Source organism: Scyliorhinus torazame, chromosome 11, assembly GCF_047496885.1.
Source record: "Scyliorhinus torazame isolate Kashiwa2021f chromosome 11, sScyTor2.1, whole genome shotgun sequence".
NCBI classification, from domain to species: Eukaryota; Metazoa; Chordata; class Chondrichthyes; order Carcharhiniformes; family Scyliorhinidae; genus Scyliorhinus; species Scyliorhinus torazame.
Window position 1 is genome coordinate 142,405,829 of NC_092717.1, and position 26,492 is coordinate 142,432,320.

General features: G+C 44.2%; 1 protein-coding gene across 1 annotated transcript in view; it reads right to left on the bottom strand.

Annotated features, from left to right (window-relative positions):
* The window catches only part of LOC140385560 (putative Polycomb group protein ASXL3), a 318,815-nt gene that overhangs the window by 144,611 nt on the left and 147,712 nt on the right, over nt 1-26,492 (bottom strand). The window contains exon 5 of the mRNA XM_072467838.1: nt 3,485-3,613. Within this exon, the coding sequence (XP_072323939.1) occupies nt 3,485-3,613 (129 nt within the window). The remainder of the gene's footprint in view (nt 1-3,484; nt 3,614-26,492) is intronic.

A 26,492-nucleotide genomic window follows, 5' to 3' on the forward strand; every position in this document is an offset into this window, starting at 1 on the left:
GAGCAGTGAACCTGAGGATTGGGAGGATTTTAGAAAATAGCAAAGGAAAGCAAAGAAACTGATAAGGTAAGGAAGAACAAAATATGAATGCAATCTTGCAAAAAAACATAAAAACAGACTGTAAAAGCTTTGATAGGTATGTTAAAAGGAAGCATTTGGCTAAGCAAAATGTGGGTCCATTACAGGCATAGTCAGGAGAATGATCACTTTGTGTCCATTAAGGAAGGTGCAGGATATCTCTCAGATGTAGAGATCCAAGGGACTAGGTAGAGCGCAGAATTGAAGGAAATTAGTATGAATAATAAGGCTGTATTGGAGAAATTAATGGGACTGAAAGTCGATAAGTCTCCAGGAACTGATAGTATGCATCTCAGGGTGTTGAAAAAGGTTGCTATAGAGATAGTGGATGCATTGTGATCATCTTCCAAAATTATATACATTCCAGAACGATCCCTGAAGATTGGAAGGTAGCAAATGTCACCCAAATATTTAAGAAGGGAGGGAGAGAGAAAACAGGGAACTGCAGACCTGCTAGTCTTACATCAGTGGTAGGAAAATTGCTGGAATCTATCTTAAATGATGAGATAAATAGACACTTGTCAATCATGATCTGATTAGGCAGTCAGCATGGATTTATGAATGGGAAATCAAGCTTGACAAACTTGTTGGAGTTTTTGAAGATGTGTCATAACACCCTGGGCTAGTAAATGGTCAATTCCAGCCCCACTTGACCTGACGTCGCAAAGCAGGTGAAATTAGATTTTATTTAAAATATGAGAGGTCCTTGGTTGAGTCTAATACACAGTCACCAGGTTTATAACTTTACAACACAAATAATCTTTTATTACGTACAATATTATAATGAAAGAGACAGAAAATGTAACTGACTATCTACTACTCCTTGTCCAGCCTCCCCTTCCTAACTTGCCTCACTCCCTACACACACGCAGACACACAACACTGAGGGGAAAGGGTGGTGGAAAGGGAAATAAAATATTAATAAAAATCAAAGGATAAGGATATTTGATGTACTGGGATGACTTCCAGTCAATGTCTTTCTGAGGTTCAGGCTTTTGGTGTGGTACTTCTTCTTACTAGACTGGAGTTGTTTTTCTCTGACAAGGTTGTCTACTTTCTCTGCAGACTCAGCATCATTAACTTCATTGAAGCCTATTTGTGACAATAAGCGATTTTCATTTCAGGTTTACAGCAAAGGATGCGCCAGGCTACTCACTGCTTTCAGAATAATAGCACAGTTCTTTCACTTCAGCAATTAGAAGAGAGAGAGCTCCTTTCACTTCCAAGGTCTAAACACTTCTGCTCAGTTCTCTCAGAAAGTTTCAGAAAGTGACAGTAGCCAATCACTGACCATTGTCAGGCAGAGCACTGTCTCTGGCCAATCCACCAGTTGCTAGTTAACCAATTGAACTGATTCCCTCCAAAGTTGGTTCCTAAGATCCACTCGGTGCCAAAAGGTCTGGCTTCTCCCTTCCAAAATACAAAACCTGGGAACACAGTGTCCTGGCAAGCAGGCTGCTTTAACTTTGAACCTTCTGCTTAAAGGCACATTCTGATTTCGGGTCCATGTCCAAATGATAGAAAGAAAGAAAATAAATGGGAACAAAGGAAATATCCAGGCAGAATTCTTACAGATGTTACGAACAAAACTGCTAAAGGAGAATCAATGGACATAGTATATTTGAATTCTCAGAAGGCTTTTGATAAAATCCCCCTCAGGAGGTTAATTAGCAAAATATATGTGACAGGAGGCCACATACTGTCACGGATTGAGGATTGGCTAACAGGCAGAAAACAGAGAGTAGGAATAAATGGGTCATTCTCACGTTGGCAGGCTGTGGCGAGTGGGGGACCGCAAGGATCAGTACTTGGGCCCCAGCTGTTCACAATATATGTCAATGATTTGGATGTGGGGCCCAAATGTAATATTTTGAAGTTTGCGGATGATACAATGCTCGGCGAGAATGTGTTTTATGTAAGATTCAGTGAGATCATCTACTTAAAGGAATATATAGGGTAAACACAGGTAAGGAGCGGGATTCTCTAATAATGGGGCTATGTCCCCACGCCAGCGTGAAAACCGGCACCAACGACCCCTGAAAGTGAGGAATTCTCACCTTTCTAGGGGACTAGGTTGCTGCCGGAGTCGTCCCCGCAGCTCCAGCCGGCGGGGAATGGCCCGCGCGAGTCCACGCATTCGCGGAACGGCAGGTGTATTCCCACGCATGCGCGGAACGGCCGGCGTATTCCCGCGCATGCGCAGGGGTTCCCTTCTCCACACTAGCCCCCGGGCAATATGGTGGAGCCCTACAGGGGCCCGGCGCGGATCAAGTAGGTAACACTCAATTAGTTAGACATCATCCAGCATGAAGCACCCCATCTACCACTATAAACATTTACTCCCTCCACCACTGACGCACAATGTACCATCTACAAAATTCACTGCAGCAAATTCACTGCAGCCAAGCCTCCTTCAACACCTCCTTCCAAATCTTTACTACCTAGATGGACAAGGGCAGCAGGTGCGTGAAAACATCATGACCTGCAAGTTTCTCGAAACGCCACACAGCACCCTGACTTGGAATTTTATCTTTGTTGCTTCATCGTCGCTGTATCAGAATGCTGGAACTTTTTATCTTGCAGCACTATTGATGTACCTTCTCAACAAGGACTACAATAGTTCAAGAAGATGGTTCGCTATCAATTAAGGATGGGCAATAAATGTTGATATAACCAACGACGCCCACATCTCATGAATGAAGAAACGTTATTGCGCACATTAAAATTCAGAAGATGCACTGCCCTCTGTAAAATGTTTGAAAACTGCAACTTATCATTGAAATGTGTTCAGCAGCATGAACTTTCTGTACTGTCATCATAGATATGGACTAAACTTTCCTAAAAAACGTGTTCATTGCAGTCTGATCATGCTTTTAATGGCACTCTAAGTCTGAATTACTGTCAAGCAATCTCTCTGGCACTGCAAATTAAATTGTACAAATGTTCAACTTTTAATTAGTGTCGGAGATTTAAATTTTTTTTATTATTAAAACATTTTCTACCCGCCACTTTTATTTCTCTCTTTTAATTTATTTCTTTCCTTCTCTTCATTTCACTTTGCGTTCCTGATCTGAGATTGAATTTAGTATTCTAACTATACTTCTTGGTCCAGACTGTGCACTGATCATTAATGATTTTAAAATCAGATTAGTTAAGGAAGTACTTTGTTACTTGCCCTGTTCATGCAAGTCCCATTTTTCCCGTAGGGGGTGTTGCATTCTTTTGATGTTTGGTTGCAACTCGCCATGCAGCAGCCCTCAGAAAATCATGGGCAAAAGTAAGTTGAATGAATATCACTTACAACAAAATCTATCCCAATGCTTTTTAGTTAGGTAAAAGGGTGGTTTAAAGTTTTATTTTATTTCTTGTAAACTTGCAGTGGCCTGAAGACCTCTATGAAACATACCTGAGCTGGATCTTTTCAGTCTTTTCAGATGTTGATCTGGTGTTTTAATGGGACTTGGTGAGGATCTTGGACCTTCTTTTAATTCTTTATCACAACAATTCAGCTCATCATTATTTCTTGGTTCAAATCCTGAAAAAATATACAAAATTGACTTTATGCTATATATTGTACAATTTTGAGTTAAACCAATTAAACTAAATTAAACAAACTGAAAGACAAATTAAAGAAGCAGTCCCTTAAAGGAGTGCTGCATCAAACATAAAGCAAGGGACACATAAAGCATTAAATCAAAATGTGATTAAGTGGGTCAACAAAATACCCCATTCCCCATGGTGTCCAGTGAATATAGCCGCAGTAAGGGGCAGACAATCGGGCTGGATGACCCCCTCGATCGCTCGCATCATGGACCTGTTTATGGCAAGTTTGGCTAGGCTGAGGAACAGGTTCATAAGGAGGTCCCCTTCCTCCTCAACCCCCACTCTGCACCAGGTGGCCACAGATCAGGAACATGGGAATGAAGTGCAAACAAAACTGAAGTAACAAATTTTTGAGGAAACTTAAAAGATACAACTTCTATATGCGTTGTCCACTGATTCCACAAGGCTGAAAAAGTGCAGGTATCTTGGAACTATATATTGTCACAATACAAAAGTATAGAAAGTAATTAGACAACTAGACAGATATGTGGAAGGGTATACATGTAAACATTAGGCTGGGAGCTGAGTATAAGGGTGACATAAGACTGAGGATACTTCAAGCATAATTCAAACTTTGCTAAGACCCAGGGAGTACTATAATTACACAAAGATACATAACCATGATAATGCATGTAAAGTAGAAACTCGTTTAGAGTTACAGAGTTAATTGCAGGTATGGGACTAATTTGCATTCAGAAGAGACATGATCACTCTGATATGGGTGCAGCAGGATCTTGATTAACTTTACAAAATGCTTATTTCAACCGGAGACTAGTCTAGTCTTCTAATGAGGCATTGATACAGTAATTGTCTAGTACTGTTTGTGGCCATGTGACAAACTAAATACCTGAGCAACAAGTACAGTTGGAAAGTGTATATATATGTACAGCAAACTTCATTCATTGAACAGTCTTTCTTGAGCTGTATCCCTCTGCATGCATAGTCTTTGAATAAAGTCTTTGTTTTGCTTGGATCTTTAACGTCCCGCGTTGTGTCGCTTGAAACACCACAACAATAACGACGTTTCTCACACCTGCCTTTAACATTCCAGCTCTTTGCTCCAACAGTTAATTGCAAGATAATTTGAGAATTTCTTGAAATAGATGAAGATGGACTCGTTTACGTCTACAGACAGAGACTGTGGTGTCAGCTATTAAATTCATCAGGAAGTGATTGCCTATTGTTGGCACATTATCTGTGGGTTCCGGCAATAGCAGTTCTTCAATTATAAGTCACAGTTCCTTTATTTAGAAAATGCTTCCATTTACAGTGTTTTATTAGGTATTTTCATGAGCACCTATAAAATGCTGTCTTACTTCAAAATGAGAAACAGGAGCAGTTATATATTTGATGTAAGAATAATTTGTCTCAGGACAAGTATTTCATCTATAGCTGGTTAGTTCCAACAGGATGTTTTATTCAGCAGTTTTATTTTCTAAGTGGCTCACGTAAGTGCAGACATTTTCAGATAAAAACTAAAGTCCACACTGGAATGATTTTGTGCCTGCATTTTGCTTTTAGAGTGCTACATGAATAAAGAGGCATTATATTATGGCATCATAAAGAGGCGTCATATCATACTTTACTCCCCAGTATTCCCCAGCTTTCTGCACTATGGTTTTCTATTTCAGTGCAAGGTGTCGACTGCCCCAGCAATAAGCATCTATGAATCCAAGAACATCCTTAAAAAAAATCAATGTTACGAATCATGGGCGGGATTCACCGTCAGCCGATGTCAAAATCGCGAAAAGCGATTGTGCGGAGAATAGTCTCCGACGCAAAAATCGCAGTAGGCGCCAGTTTGACGCCAAATTGGGATCCTCCGGCACCCCGAAAATGGTGGAATTGCGCCGTTCGCCGCGCGGTGTTTAAGTACCGTTGGCAAGTCATTAGTGGGCCTGACCCTCTATTCTCTGGGGCCTCCGCTTTTCACCGCTGCCGATGGGGCGAGTTCCCGACGGCGCGGTTCACTTGTGGACTCAGTGGTCATGAACCCAGTGTGGCGGATGCGGACTGTGTCCAGCGCTGCCAAAGTCGGCTGGGAGTCGTGCTGCTGGTCTGGGGGGGCTTCTGCTATGGCTGGGGGCACTGGTGGGGGTGGTCAGGGGGGCAGTATTTGGCAATTCGGGCCCTTGCATGGCTGGCGCAATGCATTACGGCGTGACCGCCGGATGTCATCGCCATGTGCATGCGCAGCCATGTGCCCGGTTATGCTCCAGGTGTTTATATAGTAAAATAGGGGTTTTACTCGGTGCGGCTGCTAGCCCCTCATTGGTCGCAGAATTGGTGAGGATTCGCCGCTGATTTTTCCATCGTAAAACGCCACATTTCCCACGCCAACGTCGGCACTTAGCCTCAAAAACGGTAAATCCAGCCCCATGTGTTTTTAGATAGAAAAAATTCTCATTAGGTGTGCTTATGTTGTAAAACATTTATTTTATCCATGCGATGCTCATTTGTGGGCAGCACGGTATCACAGTGGTTAGCACTGTTGCTTCACAGCGCCAGTTTCCCAGGTTCGATTCCCTGCTGGATCACTGTCTGTGCGGAGTCTGCACGTTCTCTCTGTGTCTGCGTGGGTTTCCTCCGGGTGCTCCGGTTTCCTCCCACAGTCCAAAGACGTGCAGGTTAGGTGGATTGGCCATGCTAAATTGCCCTTAGTGTCCAAAAGGTTAGGAGGGGTTATTGGGTTAGGGGGATAGGTGGAAGTGAGGGCTTAAGTGGGTCGGTGCAGACTCGATGGGCGAATGGCTTCCTTCTGCACTGCATGTTCTATGTTTCTATGTTTGTGAGCCTGCCTGAGTACCAATTGAAGGTTTGCAACCACATATGATTGAGTGATACAGGTCAACCCATCCGTCCAAAACAAATCTGATATTTGGAGTTAGGTCCTAAAGTTGAGAGCTAAGCACAATCAAAGACAAATGGATCAATTGAAAAATATGGAACACCCGATGGTAAGTAATCCCTGTATGTATGCTATTTTCATATTGTTTGCTGAACACTAGATGGCTCCTTGCTGGGAGTAAGCCCATTCTGGTAATTTATTGAATATTTTCTCTCACCTTACTTTGCCTTTCTTTGATGAAATATTGTGGAAGGTCGAGAAATAAAGGCAGATAGTTATTACCATGCCAATTTGACTGTTTATTAAAACAGAACTGTAAATTAATTCTCATTCCCAATTCTCCAGAAAATTAAGATCTGACAAATAAGGAATTGCTGGGTGCTGTGTTACAATAGGTTGTACTCGATAACAAAGGCCTGCCTTGTCTTTCCAGTGACCTTAATTGATTTGTTTTTGTTTGAGCAATACTGTAGAGACGAACAGGGTTCAGGAAATGTCAGATGGATGCACTGAAGGTAGCTTTTATTTTGCTGCAATAATCAGTGGCATTGTAGACAGTGCTAATGCCAAACATTTTCTTTGCTTATCACAAGTGTCAGACTGTAAATTCAGATTACTCATGCCATTGTGAGTACAATACTTTGTAAAATTATTCAGCTTATCTGGTACCAAAACCTTTGACTTGTAGTTTGTGAACACATTTATTAACAAAGTAATGGGCCATATTTACAAGTAAATTGGTGCTTGCACCATCATTTCTTCAATGCAACACATGGTTAAGTGATATCTGAAATAATCACAACCAAACTAAATTTTTAGAACAGTAAGAGAATAGCAAAACATACTTTTGTTTCTTAAAAATTAAACAATTAGAATTTCAGTATGGAGAAACATATGGGGCGCGATGGAACAGCCACGCTGCGCCCGAAAAGCAGCTTGCTGCAGCGTGGCTGATAGAAGCCGGGAGACCCCGCTCCTGGAATCTACCCGGCTCACAATGCCTCGCAAGATCTAATGCAATCTCGCGATACGTTGCAATGTAACTCCCGCCCATACTTTTAGGCAAATCTGCATATTAAATTGAGACAACTAATCTCGCTTTAATGTGCAGTTTCCCGAGGTCCCGAGACATTGGAATCTACCATCTTCACCTCGGAGACCTTGGGTGAGCGTCATTCAGTACTGGTCTCCACAAATAGGGACCAGACGGAACGCCATTCCGGGGGTCTCCCAGGGGATTGGAGGCCACCAGTGGATGCCCTTTGGGCAGGGTGGTATCCTGGCACTGCTGGTGCCACCTGGGCACATTGTCAGTGCCACCTGGGTGCCAGCCTGGCACTGCCAAGGTGCCCAGGTGGCAGCTGGCAGGGGCACTGCTAGGTTGGCACAGTCAAGCTGGCATTTCTCTGCATGGTGGCGATCTCTCCCAGGGACGGGGACCCTCCCCTTGTTCGTTTGTGCTTGGGTGGGGGGGGTCAGGGATCGCTTCGGGGGCTCAAGAGATCGGGATGCCATTTCTAAATGGTGTTCCAATCTTTTGCTAAACTGAGGAGCTACGGTGAGCCAAGCTCTCAGTGGACACAATAGGCTATGTGCGGCCAAGGCTGAGCATTCCCCACTGAGGCCCCCATCTAACCCGGGTGTCGTTTTATTGCAATATGTTTCTCGACACTATGAGCGCCAGGAAACACGCGGCAAAACCCACTCACTATGGGACTTTGTTCCCATTTAGTTAAATCCCATCCATGGCGTTTTAAGTCGGCAGTATGTTTTCTCCAACAGGATTTTAGTAAACCATAATAGCATATGAAAAGAATGCCTGAGTGATAGTCATCATCATTCCCCACCATTACATCTCCATTTAGGATCTTCCCTGGGGAGGTAAAACCTCCTCATCAGCAATGTCAAAGTCCAGCCTTTCAGGATTTTTATAGCAGGTTGTACAGGTCGGAACCCCCTGCGGGGCCGGAGGGGATGAGACGCTTTTGGATGGGCTGACTTTCCCTAAGTGGATGGGGAGCTGGTAGAAGGGCTGGGGGCCCCGATTGGGCTGGAGGAGATAGTAGAGGGTATGAAGCCATGCAGTCGGGCAAGGCCCCGGGGCCGGACGGGTACCAAGCCGAGTTCTATAAAAAGTTCTCTGGAACATTTGGGCCGGTGCTGATGAAGGTCTTTAACAAGGCCAAGGAAAGGGGGGCTCTGCCCCAGGCGATGTCACAGGCCATGATCTCGCTCATTCTGAAAAGCGACAAGGACCCGGAGCTATGTGGGTGTTACAGGACGATTTCCTTGCTGAACGTAGATGCCAAACTTCTGCCGGTTTTCGGGGTATGAGCTCAATATGGGGAAGAGCAATGTTTGTGTTCCAGGTGAGAGGTCAGGAGAGGCGGCTGGGGGAACTGCCATTCAGAGTGGTAGGGGACAGTTTCAGGTACCTGGGTATCCAAGTGCCGAGGGATTGGGACCGGCTACATAAATTGAACTTGGCCCAGTTGGTGGATCAGATGAAGGAGGACTTCCGGAGATGGGATGCGCTTCCGTTGTCTCTGGCTGGCAGAGTGCAGTCGATAAAAATGACAGTCCTCCCGAGATTCCTATTCGTCTTCCAATGCCTCCCCATCTTCATCCCGCGGTCCTTTTTTGAGCGGATCAATAAGATTATCGTGGGCTTTGTGTGGAGGGGGGGGGGCAAGTCCCCGTATGTGAAGAGGGCAATGCCGAGTGGAGTCGGGGGGATGGAGGGCTGGCGCTGCCGAATTTCAGCAAATACTACTGGGCGGCTAACATTGCCATGGTGAGGAGGTGGCTGGTGGGGGGTGAGCCGGCGGGGGTGCGCATGGAGGCGGCTTCTTGTAAGGGCACAAGTCTGGGGGCGTTGGTAACGGCGCCTCTGCCGTTCCCGCCGGCGCGGTACTCCACCTGTCCAGTGGTGGTGGCGGCCCTGAGAGTTTGGGGGCAGTGGAGGAGACATGTGGGAGCAGAGGGGGTGTTGGTGTGGTTCCCCCATCTGCGATAACCACCGGTTTGCCCCCAGGAGGATGGACGGGGGTTCCGAATTTGGCTGAGAGCAGGGATTGAGAGGATGGGGGACTTGTTCTTGGAAGGTAGCTTCCCGAGTATGAGGGCGCTGGAGGAGAAGTTTGCACTGGCTGGAGGAAATGAACTCCGATATTTACAGGTACGGGACTTTTTGCGGAAGCAGGTACCAACCTTCCCTCTCCTGCTGCTAAGGGGGATTCAGGATAGGGTGGATTCTAGAGGATGGATAGGAGAGGGGAGCGTCTCAGACATGTATAAAGAGCTTATGGGTTCGGAGGAGATGCAGAGCGAGGAGCTGAAGCAAAAGTGGGAGGAGGAGCTGGGGGGAGAGATAGAGGAGGGCCTGAGGGCGGACGCGTTGGGTATGGTCAACGCGATCTGTTATTGAAAATATGGAAAGATGTGTCATTTGAAACATGGAAGTCTGGCAATATCTGGTCTGAGAGAAACATGAGAGAATACAGGGCAAGATCCCACAAAGGGTTAACAGCAGCTGCCAGGGAAGGATTGTAAAATGCAGATAGCCTTGGTTAAGCAGGCTTAGCAAACAAGACAAACAGGATTTTTGTTTGAAGGTAAAAACAATGGTTCACACCTTCATTGAAATTAACTATCTTAGTAAGCAGCTGGAAAGGAAAGGATGAGGTTCAATTGAATTTGGTGACAATTCTAGGTGTGAAATTTTGCTAATACCAGGTAAATTAAAGAAAACTTGAGACTATCAGTCTACGAGAAACATAATTCAAAGCCAAAATCAAAGTCAAAATTATGAGCTGAGGACACAATTGGAAAATAAAACTATAGAAATGACAGGAACCAAACCGAAATTCACAGCTCTTGAAACCAAAGCATTTTTGAATATCACAAAGGAACTTTGAACATCACAAAGGAAAAACAATGTAATCAGAGACCTGAGAGGTGAGGTCATGTCAAAATTAATACTTAGTTGCATTAGAATGTTTAGATCAAAGATACTTTTTACAATCAAAGTGAAATAAGAGTTACTTTACAATAAAGTCATAAAAACTAGATAACTGTTAGATAAATATATACACCCGAAGAAGGGGACCAGCAGCCAGTACCAGAACTCAGGGGGAGAGAGAGAGAATTAGAGAAGGAACAAGAGAAGCAAGCAGAGTCAGCTTACAGTCTGCTCAGTCACGGGAACGATAAGACATAGCAGCCGAGTTACAACAGCTAATACATCTAAGGAAGACTAGAATTTAAAAAGGAGGCAGAGTCAGCTCAGAGACAGTCAGCAGAGTCAGCTCTCATAGCTCGGTACATGGGAAAGATAGGACATAGCAACCGAGCTAACCAGCGAATACATCTAAAGAAGACCAGACTTTAAAGAAGATTGATTGTCAAGTTGGGCCTGAAGGTCCCTTCAACCAACTAGAAGGATCCAGAAGCAAGATCTTTTTCCTTTCTGTAAAGAAAGTAATTGCAGCTTTTAAAAGAAAAAATATAATAAAATAACTTAATTTAACCTGAAATAGTGGTTATTCCAAAGTCTACTTTACTTATTTAGCAATGCGGGACCCAGGATCGATGCTACTAAGTGGTAAGTAGATGAAATCTTCGGTGAAGGTATGGGTTATAACGGGGGATAACTTGAAAACATAGTTTGACCTGAATAGCACCCACTGAAGCCTGCATCGGAGTCAGGGAGCGAGAATCCCTGTTCACCATTTAGAATGTCGGCCCTTTTTGGTATAGGGGGACTTCTAAGAATAGTGGTGAGTTTTCAACAATAGACCGCAACATGTGCCAGCTCAGCCTGATCCAATTTAAGGTTGTTCACCGGGCTCACATGAGCCCGGGTGAGTAGTTCTTTGGGATGGAGGACAGGTGTGTGAAGTGTGCGGGGGGGCCAGCAAATCATGTCCCCATGTTCTGGGCATGTTCAAAACTGAGCGGATTTTGGCAGGGGTTTACCGACGCCATGTCCACGGTATTAAATACGAGGGTGGCAATGAGCCCAGAGGTGGCGATTTTTGGGGTATCGCAGGATCCGGGAATCCAGGAGGAGAAAGAGGTGGACATTCTGGCCTTTGCTTCCCTGGTAGCCCGGAGGCGCATATTACTAGCATGGAGGGACTCAAAGCCCCTGAAATCGGAGACCTGGCTTTCGGACATGGCTGGCTTCCTCTGCCTGGAGAAAATTAAGTTCGCCATGAGAGGGTCTCTGTTAGGGTTCGCCAGAGGTGGCAACCATTTGTCGACTTCCTCGCAGAGAATTACTCGTCAGCAGAGGGGGGATGGGGGGTTAGGTTAGCGTAGTTTAGGGGGGTAAGCAATGGTAGGACCTGTGGGAGAGGGAGGTGGTATTTGCACTATGTTTATATTTTTCTTGTTATGCACATTGTTGATTTTGTTGCTGTTATAATGCCAAAGAAATACCTCAATAATATGTTTGTTTAAAAAAAAAGAATCAGATTGAAGAAGGAAACAACCCCTTTTTACTGCACTAGCTGCCGTATACCAGGTAGGTTTAATGGGCCAATTGAACTTGACAGGCTAGGGAGAACATAAGAACATAAGAGCTAGGGGCAGGAGTAGGCCATATGGCCCCTCGAGCCTGCTCCGCCATTCAATGAGATAATGGCTGATCTTTTGTGGACTCAGCTCCACTTTCCAGCCCGAACACCATAACCCTTAATCCCTTTATTCTTCAAAAAACTATCTATCTTTATCGAGTTCAATATGACTTCTTCCTCCACAGATACTGCCAGACCTGCTGAGCATTTCCAGCACTTTCTGCTTTTATTAAAACACTGGGCGGAATTCTCTGTAGCCCCATACTGAAATCGGGAATGGTGATCAGGCGGAGAATGGCTCCTGAGGCCGGAATCGGGGCAGGCGCCGGTTTGACGCCCCCTCCAAATCAGCGTCAGCAGGACACGCGCCTCTTGCAGCCACAACACCGTTGGTGTGTCATTAGCCGGCCCACCCACGATGCTCCGCCTCCGACGAGCCAGGTTCCCGACGGCACGGGTCGTGAGCCTGGCAAGCCGGCTGCGGACACTGTTCAGCGCCGCCACACTCGGCCAGATTTGTGCTGCTGCACAGGGGGCATCTGCTAGGGCTGGGGGGAGTGCTGGGGCTGGCCAAGGGGTGGGCTGTGGGGTCGGGGTGGGCGGGAATGCAGTCCAGCACGGCCGGCGCCATGTTTCCCGGCACGACCGGTGGGGGTGTACGCGTGTGCGGCTGCAGCTTGTCAGCCCTGCGCTTGCGCGGCCCGGGACCCGGCGATTCTCCGGCCGTTCTCCACGCGATCCGCAGGTGTTCCACGCGGCGTTGGTGCGAGCCCCTCACTGGTACTGGAATCGGTGAGGGATTAGTGCCGATTTTCCCGTCGTGGAACACCACGGATTCTCCTTTGGCGCAGACATTTAGCCTCAGAAACAGAGAATCCAGCCCACTATTTCTCTTCCTCACTTGCATTTCAGAGTAAAATTGAAACTTTGAATCCTCAAAACATAACCACTGCAATCTTGTTGGAGCTTCACGCAGATTTGTCTCACAGATCGGCTCCAATGAACAATGATCACTCTTCACAACAATTTCTCCCATTGAGGTATATGTAGAATTTCTCACCAACAGCTTGCTTTCTGTGTCGGAATATCTGCCGATGTCAGAACTTTGCATATGTGTTAAAGGAAAACAAAGGAGTTTGTGAGAAGGAAATGAAAATGAAATGAAATGAAAATCGCTTATTGTCACAAGCAGGCTTCAATGAAGTTACTGTGAAAAGCCCCTAGTCGCCACATTCCGGCACCTTTTCAGGGAGGCTGGTACGGGAATTGAACCGTGCTGCTGGCCTGCCTTGGTCTGCTTTAAAAGCCAGCTATTTAGCCCAGTATGCTAACTCTTTATACAACAGCAGCTAAACGGAATAACAGTGGTAGCAGAGGATGGTTTCTTTCACACACACCATTACTAAATGGGCTTTCCGCAGCCGTATTCATAACTCTGATATTCACGTTTTCACACATATCCCTAAACTCATCATTAGCAAATTCTCCCCCATTGTCCGTCAGGAATTTTGCCGGTGGGCCCATTCCTGTCCCTATCCATTTTCCCATGATTTGATCCAGAATTACTCTCTTTTCTTTACTTCGTTCAATAGTTGATTGACTAAATCTTGTTGCTAAATCTACAAAATGCAAAATAAATATATTATTGGCTTTATCCCAGATATTAAGGTCCCTGGCCACAATGTCGTTAAAATCCCTGGCCAAAGGTAGGGTTACTATCGGTTGTGATGGTGTCCTTCTGTATTTCCTACGAACTTCACAGCGATCACTAACCTGTTCTATTAGCTTAGTATAGTCTTCATCCCTTACCCCTGCATCCTTTGATACATTTTTCAGCCTCCGTGGAGACGGATGCGCAAATTGCCTATGCAGTTTTAATACAACAGGCTTTTTATCAGATAAAGTCCCATTTCCAACTGCCATTAACACATCCTTAACAATTCAGTAATGGAACACAATAGTATCCCGACTGTGTAAATTGTAAGTCCACTGTCTTTCCAAAAACTGTTGCCTTATCCTGTTCCATATCCAGTTTCATGTGTGCTTTCTTCATCGACGGTTTGCTCAGAAGCAAAGCTATCTCACTTGATACAACATCCGTGCTAATGAAATGATTCACTCCGGCAAGGGATCACCACTCTTTTCAGCGACTTCAGAGTATTATCATCCCCAAACCTGAAACTTGTGGAACTTTCAAATTCCTTAACCTTGTTACGATTTTCAGCATTCAAAGAGTCCAGGTAACATTTTAATCAGTCAATCCCACACACAGTAGATGTGCAGCCACTATCCAATACAGCACAATTGAAGGATTCTGCAACCAACATCCTCATTCCCGGAGTAAAACTGCTTGTTAATAGTTCAATGCCTTCTTTCTGGTCACTATCTGGTACTGGACCTGGTATTGGGGAATGAGCCCGGCCAGGTGGTAGATGTTTCAGTAGGGGAGCATTTCGGTAACAGTGACCACAATTCAGTAAGTTTTAAAGTACTGGTGGACAAGGATAAGAGTGGTCCTAGGATGAATGTGCTAAATTGGGGGAAGGCTAATTATAACAATATTAGGCGGGAACTGAAGAACATAGATTGGGGGCGGATGTTTGAGGGCAAATCAACATCTGACATGTGGGAGGCTTTCAAGTGGCAGTTGAAAGGAATTCAGGACTGGCATGTTCCTGTGAGGAAGAAGGATAAATACGGCAATTTTCGGGAACCTTGGATGACAAGAGATATTGTAGGCTTCGTCAAAAAGAAAAAGGAGGCATTTGTCAGGGCTAAAAGGCTGGGAACAGACGAAGCCTGCATGGAATATAAGGAAAGTAGGAAGGAACTTAAGCAAGGAGTCAGGAGGGCTAGAAGGGGTCACGAAAAGTCATTGGCAAATAGGGTTAAGGAAAATCCCAAGGCTTTTTACACGTACATAAAAATCAAGAGGGTAGCCAGGGAAAGGGTTGGCCCACTGAAGGATAGGCAAGGGAATCTATGTGTGGAGCCAGAGGAAATGGGCGAGGTACTAAATGAATACTTTGCATCAGTATTCACCAAAGAGAAGAAATTGGTAGATGTTGAGTCTGGAGAAGGGTGTGTAGATAGCCTGGGTCACATTGAGATCCAAAAAGACGAGGTGTTGGGTGTCTTAAAAAATATTAAGGTAGATAAGTCCCCGGGGCCTGATGGGATCTACCCCAGAATACTGAAGGAGGCTGGAGAGGAAATTGCTGAGGCCTTGACAGAAATCTTTGGATCATCGCTGTCTTCAGGGGATGTCCCGGAGGACTGGAGAATAGCCAATGTTGTTCCTCTGTTTAAGAATGGTAGCAAGGATAATCCCGGGAACTACAGGCCGGTGAGCCTTACTTCAGTGGTAGGGAAATTACTGGAGAGAATTCTTCGAGACAGGATCTACTCCCATTTGGAAGCAAATAGACGTATTAGTGAGAGGCAGCACGGTTTTGTGAAGGGGAGGTCGTGTCTCACTAACTTGATAGAGTTTTTCGAGGAGGTCACTAAGATGATTGATGCAGGTAGGGCAGTGGATGTTGTCTATATGGACTTCAGTAAGGCCTTTGACAAGGTCCCTCATGGTAGACTAGTACAAAAGGTGAAGTCACACGGGATCAGGGGTGAGCTGGCAAGGTGGATACAGAACTGGCTAGGTCATAGAAGGCAGAGAGTAGCAATGGAAGGATGCTTTTCTAATTGGAGGGCTGTGACCAGTGGTGTTCCACAGGGATCAGTGCTGGGGCCTTTGCTCTTTGTAGTATATATAAATGATTTGGAGGAAAATGTAACTGGTCTGATTAGTAAGTTTGCAGACGACACAAAGGTTGGTGGAATTGCGGATAGCGATGCGGACTGTCGGAGGATACAGCAGGATTTAGATTGTTTGGAGACTTGGGCGGAGAGATAGCAGATGGAGTTTAATCCGGACAAATGTGAGGTAATGCATTTTGGAAGGTCTAATGCAGGTAGGGAATATACAGTGAATGGTAGAACCCTCAAGAGTATTGAAAGTCAAAGTGATCTAGGAGTACAGGTCCACAGGTCATTGAAAGGGGCAAAACAGGTGGAGAAGGTAGTCAAGAAGGCATACGGCATGCTTGCCTTCATTGGCCGGGGCATTGAGTATAAGAATTGGCAAGTCATGTTGCAGTTTTATAGAACCTTAGTTAGGCCACACTTGGAGTATAGTGTTCAATTCTGGTCGCCACACTACCAGAAGGATGTGGAGGCTTTAGAGAGGGTGCAGAAGAGATTTACCAGAATGTTGCTGGTATGGAGGGCATTAGCTATGAGGAGCGGTTGAATAAACTCGGTTTGTTCTCACTGGAACGAAGGAGGTTGAGGGGAGACCTGATAGAGGTATACAAAATTATGAGGGGCATAGACAGAGTGGATAGTCAGAGGCTTTTCCCCAGGGTAGAGGGGTCAATTACTAGGGAGCATAGGTTTAAGGTGAGAGGGGCAAGGTTTAGAGTAGATGTACGAGGCAAGTTTTTTACGCAGAGGTTAGTGGGTGCCTGGAACTCGCTACCGGAGGAGGTGGTGGAAGCAGGGACGATAGTGACATTTAAGGGGCATCTTGACAAATATATGAATAGGATGGGAATAGAGGGATACGGACCCAGGAAGTGTAGAAGGTTGTAGTTTAGTCGGGCAGCATGGTCGGCACGGGCTTGGAGGGCCGAAGGGCCTGTTCCTGTGCTGTACATTTCTTTGTTCTTTGTTCTTTTATCTTATTCCTCTTCTGACTCTTCCGTGTCATGTGTCGCTTCAAACACTCTATTATAACGCGTTGGACAGTTGAAAGCATAATGGTATCGAGAGTCACACCCCGGGTATTTCTGGGGTTCATCTTCCTATTCCCATTCTCCATGTCTCTCCTCCGATTATAGGTTCTAACTGGGTTTCTGTCCTCATACTTTCCGGTTCCCAATCTCCTTCCATACTCTTGCAACCTGTTCGTAGCCGTACAATTTTGCCATCTTGTCGGCAGTGTATCTTCCATAGTCAGCTTTATTGCTGACTGACCCATTTGGGTCATCAGAGCCAGAGGAATTGAATGTTTCCCCAGAAACTTTTTTAAGGCCTCTGTCATCTGATCGAATAAGGTATCCTTATCCGCAAACTTAATTCCTGTCAAAACCAGGAGCCTATCCATATTGCTCACTCTAGCACAGTCCAGTAATTTAAATGCCAACACAGACTGCGGAAATTCCAGGCTGTGTTTCTGCAGCCTTTTATGTAGTCTTCAGTGGAGATATCCTCTGTTTTCCGGAATCTATCAAAATCTGACCAGGCTTCATACGCACTTAACAAGTCATTCTTTTGATAAATCTTATCCAATAACGTAATAGAGTCTCCAGACCTTCTTCTGAGTTTAACTCTTCAATTCCAGCTCAGAAAACACTTTTCTTCAGATTTTACTCTCATAAGGTAGAGAAAGAGCCAATGCCATAACTTGTTTCCTCTTTCCCAAGGCAGTTACCTTAGTCCACATAACAACTGCACTTCTCCATTGGTCGTACAATCCCCTTTCAGAAAATAAGGCATATCCGGCCATCTTTAACCTAGGTTCAGCCATATATATACTTTTTTTTTCTCACTCACTCCTTTGGTGGGTCTGGAAAAGTTGTATCTTTCAACCCTTAATATTTGCACAGCAACCATCCTCTGCTACCACTGTTATTCCGTTTAGCTGCTGTTGTATAAAGAGTCAAAAGTTCTGCTCCTTCTCACAAACACCTTTATTTTCCTTCAACACAACTCTGTACAAAACTCTGTACAAAACTCTATCATCACATCACATGTCCCAAAGCTTCTTTAAATATCAGTGTCAATTATTGGATACTTAACATAAATGAGACGTTTAATTGGAATGTCCCTTAACCCATATAAATGCTATCCTCAGTACGCTAGACAGCTGGTTTGAAATGAAGAACAAGGCCAGCAGCACGGGTTTAATTCCCGTACCAGCTTACCCGAAGAGGCATCGAAATGTGGCGACTAGGGGCTTTTCACAGTAACTTCATTGCAATGTTAATGTCAGCCTACTTGTGACAATAGAGATTATATTATATTACTATTATTATCAATTTTCCCATTCAAAAATTACCATTTTTCTTGTACCAGGGTGTTCCCAATCCTTTTGTAGAAGCATCTACTTGCAGAGTGATGGGTTTCCCTCTGTTGGAGCACAACTGACTGGTCTCCTTGCCTACTGCTACTTCAGATTTGTTGAAATTCTCTCATCACTGACACTCAACAGTGTCATCAGTTTTCATAGGTTGTTGTGTGTTCTGACATGTGCGGTATGAAAAAGACTTGCTCCTAACTTTCCTGGTTTTCTCCATGATTCCATGTAGATAATAGTGATGATCATTTTCATCGCCTCCATAGATCTTTATATCCTCACTGTGCAAATGTTTCTTTACATCTTCAATATATCTGGTCTACTTTATGCTGGAACACATCTTGACTCACTTTAAGACCAAAATGTAGATGCAGGGAATTGTACCCACCAAAAGCCGTGTTGAATGTTGTCAACAGCAAAGATTCCTCGTCAAGCTTCATATTCCAGTAGCCATTTCTCGTTGTAAGATTGCTGAAAGCTTTTGTTTGCCCTTGCCAGTGCTGGTGTGAGCTCCTCCAGTGTTAGAACGGGGTAGTGATTATCAATGTCTTACATTGCTAAGGTCCAATGACAATCAGTTTGTTTAATGGCAATTACATTGTTAAAGCAATTGCCTTAAGGCACCTTCTTATATTATAAATGGGGACACCATCAATAGGTCCAGGCAGCGGGCGATTGAAGGGATCGTCCAGATCAACTGCCTGCCCCTCTTATGTGGCTACGTTTGTGACTGGGTGTCCTTGGAGAGCAAGCACAGTGTCCGCTGACTCGATCGAGGTCTTCCGCGCCCTGTGGGACGAGGCATTTTATCAAAACCTTTAATCACTTTTGTTATATGTTTTAATTTTACTTGGAAATTTTTTTAAGTGTCCCTTTAAGGGACTGCCTTTTTATTTTGTCCATTAATTTGTTAATTTAGCTTTACTGATTTGCCATAAAATAGGATAAATGAGGACACCATCAACAGATCCAGCAGTGGGTGATCGAGAGTGTCGCCTGGACTGACTGTCTGCCCCTCTTCCGTGGCTATGCTCACAGCCGGGTGGTTTGGGAAGAGAGCATGTGGTGTCTGCCAGCACAATCAAGGCCTTTCATACCTGGTGGGACTAGAGTATTTCAATGATCCGTTAATCACCTTTTGTTTTGATGTTTTCATTTACCTTAGTGATTCTGTTTTTTGTTGCAGTTCCCCTTTTTCTTTTGTGTGTTCCTCTGATTTTGGTGGTTCTTATCTGTTTAATCTCTATTTCCCCTGTACGCCATTAATATGATGTGTTTGCTTTCAGAACATCTTTCCTTGTGTCACCATTTTATTTATTTTTATAATTTTTTTCCAATTTAAGGGGCAATTTAGCGTGGCCAATCCACCTACCCTGCACATCTGTGGATTGTGAGGTGAGACCCACGAAGACACGGGGTATCACCATTTTATTTCAAATTTTCTGGAAATATCTTCAGGCAAAGTTGAGTGGGATAATGTTGCTCTGTGCTGCGGTGTCAAGTTTAAGCTTCAGATTTATAGTTGTAGATTTTCTCTTCCTGATCTGAATGATTGTGTGAATTTTTTTTACTATCACATCACACCATTTTGTGCAGTTGCGTGATTCTTATGTACATTGTGTTTGCGAAATCATGGTAATTTTCCAGAGTATGGATGTTTTGGTTTCTTTTCATTCTCATTCATCCTGTTGTTCTTGACTCTTAGAACTTGTTTACCATATTTGTCTTTAATCTGCAAATCTTTTCCTAGTGATTTAGCTTTCCACAAACTCCACAGTTTGATCCATCTGTAGGACATTTGCTTCTGTTTGTGAATTAATTTATGTTATGTTACAATGATATAATATCTAGGGCTTATTTACTGTATGATACTCAAGGCACCAATCACTCATAAGGGATTTGATAAACATTCCGTGAGCCCATTTATTAAGGCTTTTCACATGAGAACACTTATCCATCGGTATAAAGCTTGAAGACATTAGAGCTGTGTGTGTGCTCTGCTCAAAGCAAAAGTGAAACTAAGACTGGATCAATTTATTTTGTACTTCGAGGTGCGCAAAGCCCCAAATGAGCTGATCTCACAGCCTTTCATCTGTGGCCTTAAATTTACATTTTCCGGCTACATTTTGCAAACTTGTTAAGAAATTGTCCACAGGCTCCCCGATTCCCCCGATGTGGGCGGAACGGTAGCACAGTGGGTAGCACAGTTGCTTCACAGATCCAGGGTCCCAGGTTCGATTCCAGGCTTGGATCACTGTCTGTATGGAGTCTGCACATTCTCCCTGTGTCTGCGTGGGTTTCCTCTGGGTGCTCCGGTTCCCTCCCACAAGTTCAGAAAGTCTGCTGTTAGGTGAATTGGACGTTCTGAATTCTCTCTCCCTGTACCTGAACAGGCGCTGGAATGTGGCAATTAGGGGCTTTTCACAGTAACTTCATTGCAATGTTAATGTATGCCTACTTGTGACATTAAAGATTGTTATTATAATTTTATTATTCCTGCCTCAGGCCTTGATATTCATATCGGTCGATCCGATGATTGGACTTTGGCTGGGGATATGTGCTGAATATTTCAATTTTGTCTCGATTTTTGCAGTTGTCATCACTCAGCTCCCAGCTATTTCTTGCTCACAATTGCATGTAGTTGACCCTTTGTTCTTAACTAGTGCCTTTTAGAAAGTTACTGAATATTAGTCCTCACGTTGGCTTAAACTTCTCAAATGCCTCTTCAACATCATCAGCCTCCCAATCCATCACAGGCTGGAGATATGTTTATTGCTGTGGTGGCTATTTCATTTTCGCACAGCTCATTCAATTTTTCTCGTGCTCTTTCTCTGCACTAATTCTTCAATATAATTTAGCATTACATTTGTTTCAAATGTTTTGATTTTTTACTCACAGACATTCACTGCCACCATGTTATGTCTTCTGGTCCCATAAATGATCACATTTTAAAATACTGGAGCTTCATTGAGTGTATTTCTTGCTGCTCTGCATATGGCTGGTGGACTGATACATTGTTGCTCAGCATTAGACTGCAGTGCAACAGTAAATGTGGCACCATAGATGTAAATCCCCATTACAATTAGTTCCTGCTTCTTTATGGATATTATAACGTACTTTACAACAGTATGACTCCTCTTTTCTTAATACTCTACTGCTCATGATAATGGTGTACAGTGCTTACCTATAGGGAATGCCATACCTACTTCCTTCAAACAACCACGCAACCTCAAACAAACCATTGTTTGCAGCAAACTACCCAGCCTTCAGAACAGCGACCACGACACCACACAACCTTGCCATGGCAATCTCTGCAAGACATGCCAGATCATCGACATGGGTACCACCATTATATGTAAGAACACCACCGAACAGGTGCCCGGTACATACTCATGCGACTCGGCCAACGTTGTCTACCTCATACGCTGCAGGAAACGATGTCCCGAAGCGTGGTACATTGGTGAGACCATGCAGACGCTGCGACAACGGATGACCGGACATCGCACGACAATCGCCAGGCAGGAATGTTCCCTTCCAGTTAGGGAACTTTTCAGCAGTCAAGGGCATTCAGCCTCTGATCTCCGGGTAAGAGTACGGCCTCAACCGGCACCTTGGATTCATGTCGCATTATATTCACCCCCCACCATCTGGCCTAGGCTTTCAAAATCCTACCAATTGTCCTGGCTTGAAACAATTCACACCCCTTTAACCTGGGATTATCCCTCTCTCTGGATCTGTAAAGACTTGATTACCTGCAAATGCTCGCATTCAAAGCATTGTCTTGCATCTTTGACTTTGCCTATATATATATGTCTGGTATCTACCTCTTCATTCACCTGAGGAAGGAGCAGTGCTCCGAAAGCTTGTGATTTGAAACAAACCTGTTGGACTTTAACCTGGTGTGGTAAGACTTCTTACTGTACTTCCTAGAAGCCATCTTTGCAGATTGATAGTTGCAGGCATAAAAACTGCGGGTGATGTGACCTTGATAGAGGGACTAATTAACAAGTCCGGATTTCAATTGTTGGAATGAAAAAAATGTATTTTGTTGTATTGCTTGTTTGGCCCTTGTTCCGCACTGTAACCAATCACTAATTGTTGACGTACCATTTGTCAATGCACTCTGTCGATTATTCTCTTGTCTACTATGTACGTACTGTGTACAGTCCCTTGGCCGCAGAAAAATACTTTTCACTGTACTTCGGTACATGTGACAATAAATATCAATCAATGTTTACATAACGTTTATTTCCAAGCTACAGAAATTGTAGTCAAACACTTAAGACCATTTAGGCTCAGAATTTCTTCATTTCGCATGCCTTCGCAGATGATGCACTTTGTATTTCTCAGTCTGAGCTATAGTGAGTGCAATACAAATGTAAAAGCAGGAAATCTGGAGCAGCAAGATCATTGCCTTCATTACCATTCAATAACATTCGGACACTTGGAACTCAAGGACCCAGGGATGGCATTTAGATTGCAAGGTATCTCAGGGAATCAATTTAATGGTGGACAACAGGCAGAAACCACTCATGCCTGACTTTGCTGTCACAAAAATGTTCTTGCCTTGTTTATCTGTCCCAAAGGTGGTAAGGAAATTCATCCCAAGTTCTGTGTTGTTGAGAAGGTGAGGTCGCCTTACAGGAATGGTCATTAATGCTAAACTTCTGTGGAATGTCTGAATGTAACAACAATAATTACCTTTTTATTGTCTGGAGGATAATGAATAATATGATACTTGTTAAATTTTGAAACCATTTGTGTCTAAATTTTTAGTCTATCTTCTTAAATCTTAAAAGCGTATCGCAATCCAGTGAGCAATAATGTTGTGTAATGCACAGGGTGCCACAAAAATCTGCCATACCATTTGAGAATTGCACTGTAATGCTGTCATGGTTCAATGCAGGCATCTGATGCACAGCTTCAGTGCACTGATGGCTATTATGCTACTGGCTGATATGCTTCAGAAAGCATTTGTAGATAGAAAGTTATAGCCCATAACCACCATCACCCATCCTCAAAGATTTTAGGTTCATCTTAAACCTTCTAAAAGATTATGATAAAATGAATCAGTCATGACAAGGCTGTGGCAAAGGAGCAACTGTACATACAATATTCATTCCATCACAAACTGTATGAACATCATTGCATGAAATCTTTTCATGTTGTAGTAGCAATTTAATCCAATACGCAAGTGGAATAAATTGTGCCTAGAACCTTAAGATAAATCAGCATGACAAATACTGTAAATAAAAATATTGTGTTTGGAGTGGCGCCATAGAAAAGCAAATGAATCATTCAATTGATTAACAAAGCAAAATCTGATTAATATTCCAAAAGGCAGACTGGTTTGTGCCTTCAGCTGGCATAGTGGAGATTAGACAATCCTTCAGCCTGAAATATATATATATATATATATTATATACAGACCATTGAAAGAGCGATACCCAATTAGTCCCACTGCCATGCTCTTTCCCCATAGCCTATATTTTTCCTTATCTAGCATTTATCCTATTACCTTTTGAAAATTAATATTGAATCTGCTTCCATCACACCTTCAGTCAGTGCCTTCTAGATTAAAGTAACATGCCTGAACTTTTTCTTAATAATCTCTGAATGGAATACTTTTGGGGAAAATTTATTTTTACTTATTACAGCAAGTATTATTTAAACATCCCTTTGCTTACAAAGTCACTTGAAAACCGACTGAAAGTGAAGCATTTGCGGTAGAGCAAGAACAAAAGGAAGAAAATAATACAGGAGAGATAATGCTTCCAACACCACAGCTACAAAATATTACAAATTCCTGGGGCAGCCTGCAAGTAAGGGGAAAGTTAATGAAGGAAATTAAATTAAATCCACTCTAAACAGCATTTTATGTAGTGGTTAAAATGGTAGAATATGAAGAACAGAATGCCCAGGAGATCCATAGGTACCTAAGGTATAACTGGTACACCTACTATTATACAACCTACCACATCTGCATGTCTTAGCACCATGAACAGAGAGCCAGTGCTCAGCTTTCAAAGCTGAAATCTGCTACAAGCACCTGCAGCCAACCTGCAATAAAGATATGCAGAACAAGTGGCATTCATAGTCACCACACCCTCAACAATTCTACATCTGACTCACTCCAAGCTAGTACAGCTTTTTCAGTTATTTTCTTCTCCATGAAGAACAGCAGCAGCATGACATTTTTGCCCAAATCCATCACACTGTCATTGGTAGTTCCTGTCAGCACAGTTTGCTCCTCCTCATCTGTACGCTGTGTTTCTCGAGGTGATATTGGGTGGCATGATGGCAGTGGTTAGCATTCTACCTCACAGAGCCAGGGACCCGGGTTTGATTCTGAACTTGGGTGATTGTGTGGAGTTTTCACATTCTCCCCGTGTGTGTGGGGGTTTCCTCCGGGTGCTCCAGTTTCCTCCCACAGTCCAAAGTAGTCCAAAGTAGTGCAGGTTAGCTGGATTGGCCATGCTAAATTGCCCCTTAGTGTCCAAACATATGTAGGCTAGGTTACGGGGTTGCAGTGATAGGGTAGGAGAGTGAGCCTAGGTAGGGTGGTCTTTTGGAGGGTCAGTGCAGATTTGATGGGCCGAATTACCTCCTTTTGTCCCATCGGGATTCTATGATACATGCTCAATAACTACATCTTCAGAATTTGAACAGCCCAAACAATGAGGGGGTGTTGTGATGGGTTTCTGTTCCAAGTTATAGCAGGCTGATAAACTTTTCGAAACGCATAATGACCAAAAAGAAACAGATGTATGAAGGGTTATTTTGATCTTTGTATGTATATTTATGTGGCTGTGAGTATGAAGGAAGAAAAGACATAAAAGCAAGACCTGAGTTTGGAGGAATCTGATGGTTTCACCGTTCCTTCAACTCTTATATGCAAGGATTTGCAGGGTGGCATCTCTCAAAGGAGCCAATGCCATGGTATTTCTGAGTCCTCTGCCAATTTGGATCTGTTTCCTTGCAGTAGGTGCCATCTAATATTGATTATATGGTAAAGGAGCTTCTCAGATCCTCTTGTGGGGGACATGAGTCATGGTTCCCAAAAAGGGGCAAGGTCCCATCCTGGCGGACCTTCAAAACGGGCATCCCGGGGTGCTGAAGATAAAAATGTTTGCCTGGAGCTATGGCTGGGCACATATGCAAAGAGCGAACGACTCGCCCAGCACTGCAGCATATGCCAAGAGTAGCAGAAACGGCTGCTGGCAGCACCCCTCCACCCATGGGAGTGACCATGGCACCTGTTGACTCATCTCCACACCTACCTTGCTGCCCTTTTCAAGGATCGATGTTCCTTATCATCATCGATGCCCACTTGAAGTGGCTAGACGTCCACTGGATGCCATCGATGACCTCCGAAGCGCCGATCGAGAAACTCCGATTTTCCTTCAGCGTCCACGGCATACGTTTTTGTTTTGGATAATGGAACACCGTTTATCAGTGTGAGGTTTTCATGCGGACAAATGGGGTACGCCACGTTTGCACCACACCATATCACCCCGTGTCAAATGGGTTGGTTGAGCGAGGAGTCCAAACATTCAAACATGGGATGGGGAAACAGATGACGGGGTCCCTCGATATGCGGTTAGCATGTTTTCTTTTTTGTTACCGGACCACACCTCACGCTGCCACCGGGGTTGTGCCAGCAGAGCTACTCATGGGTTGTCAACTATGGACTCTGTTTTGCCTTGTACTCCCTGATATCGGCAGGAAGATTCTCTATGGTTAAACATGGTTAAAACATGAATCTGTACGCCACTCCGACATTTCGCATCTGAGGAAGTGGTCCGCATATGAAACTTCGGCGAAAATGCGACTTGGGTTCCCGGGATTGTCGTTCAACAGACTGGGTGGGTGTCGTACCAGGTTTGCATGCGAGACGCCGCAATGTCGGAGGCTAAGGACTCGGACGCCAAGATGGAGATATGGCCACCGGAAGAAGCCAGAGACAATGGTTCGAGCTGGCATCAAGGTGATACCACTGAGGCGCTTGACTTGGAAGCATCGGACACCCGGTCGTTATACACTGCCAGGACCTATTCCGACGACCCCGAACAGCAACCTCATACGAAAAAGTACAGGGGTCTTCACCCACATCCTCTTGACGTGGCTTCAGATTTGGGGGGGGGGGGGTGTTCTTCAGGAGCGGAATAGCAACCCCGGATGTGGCCGGGGTGCAGGAGTCCCTTCGGGGAGTGGTGTGCACAGAGAGTACTTGTGTTCATTAAATCTTTGA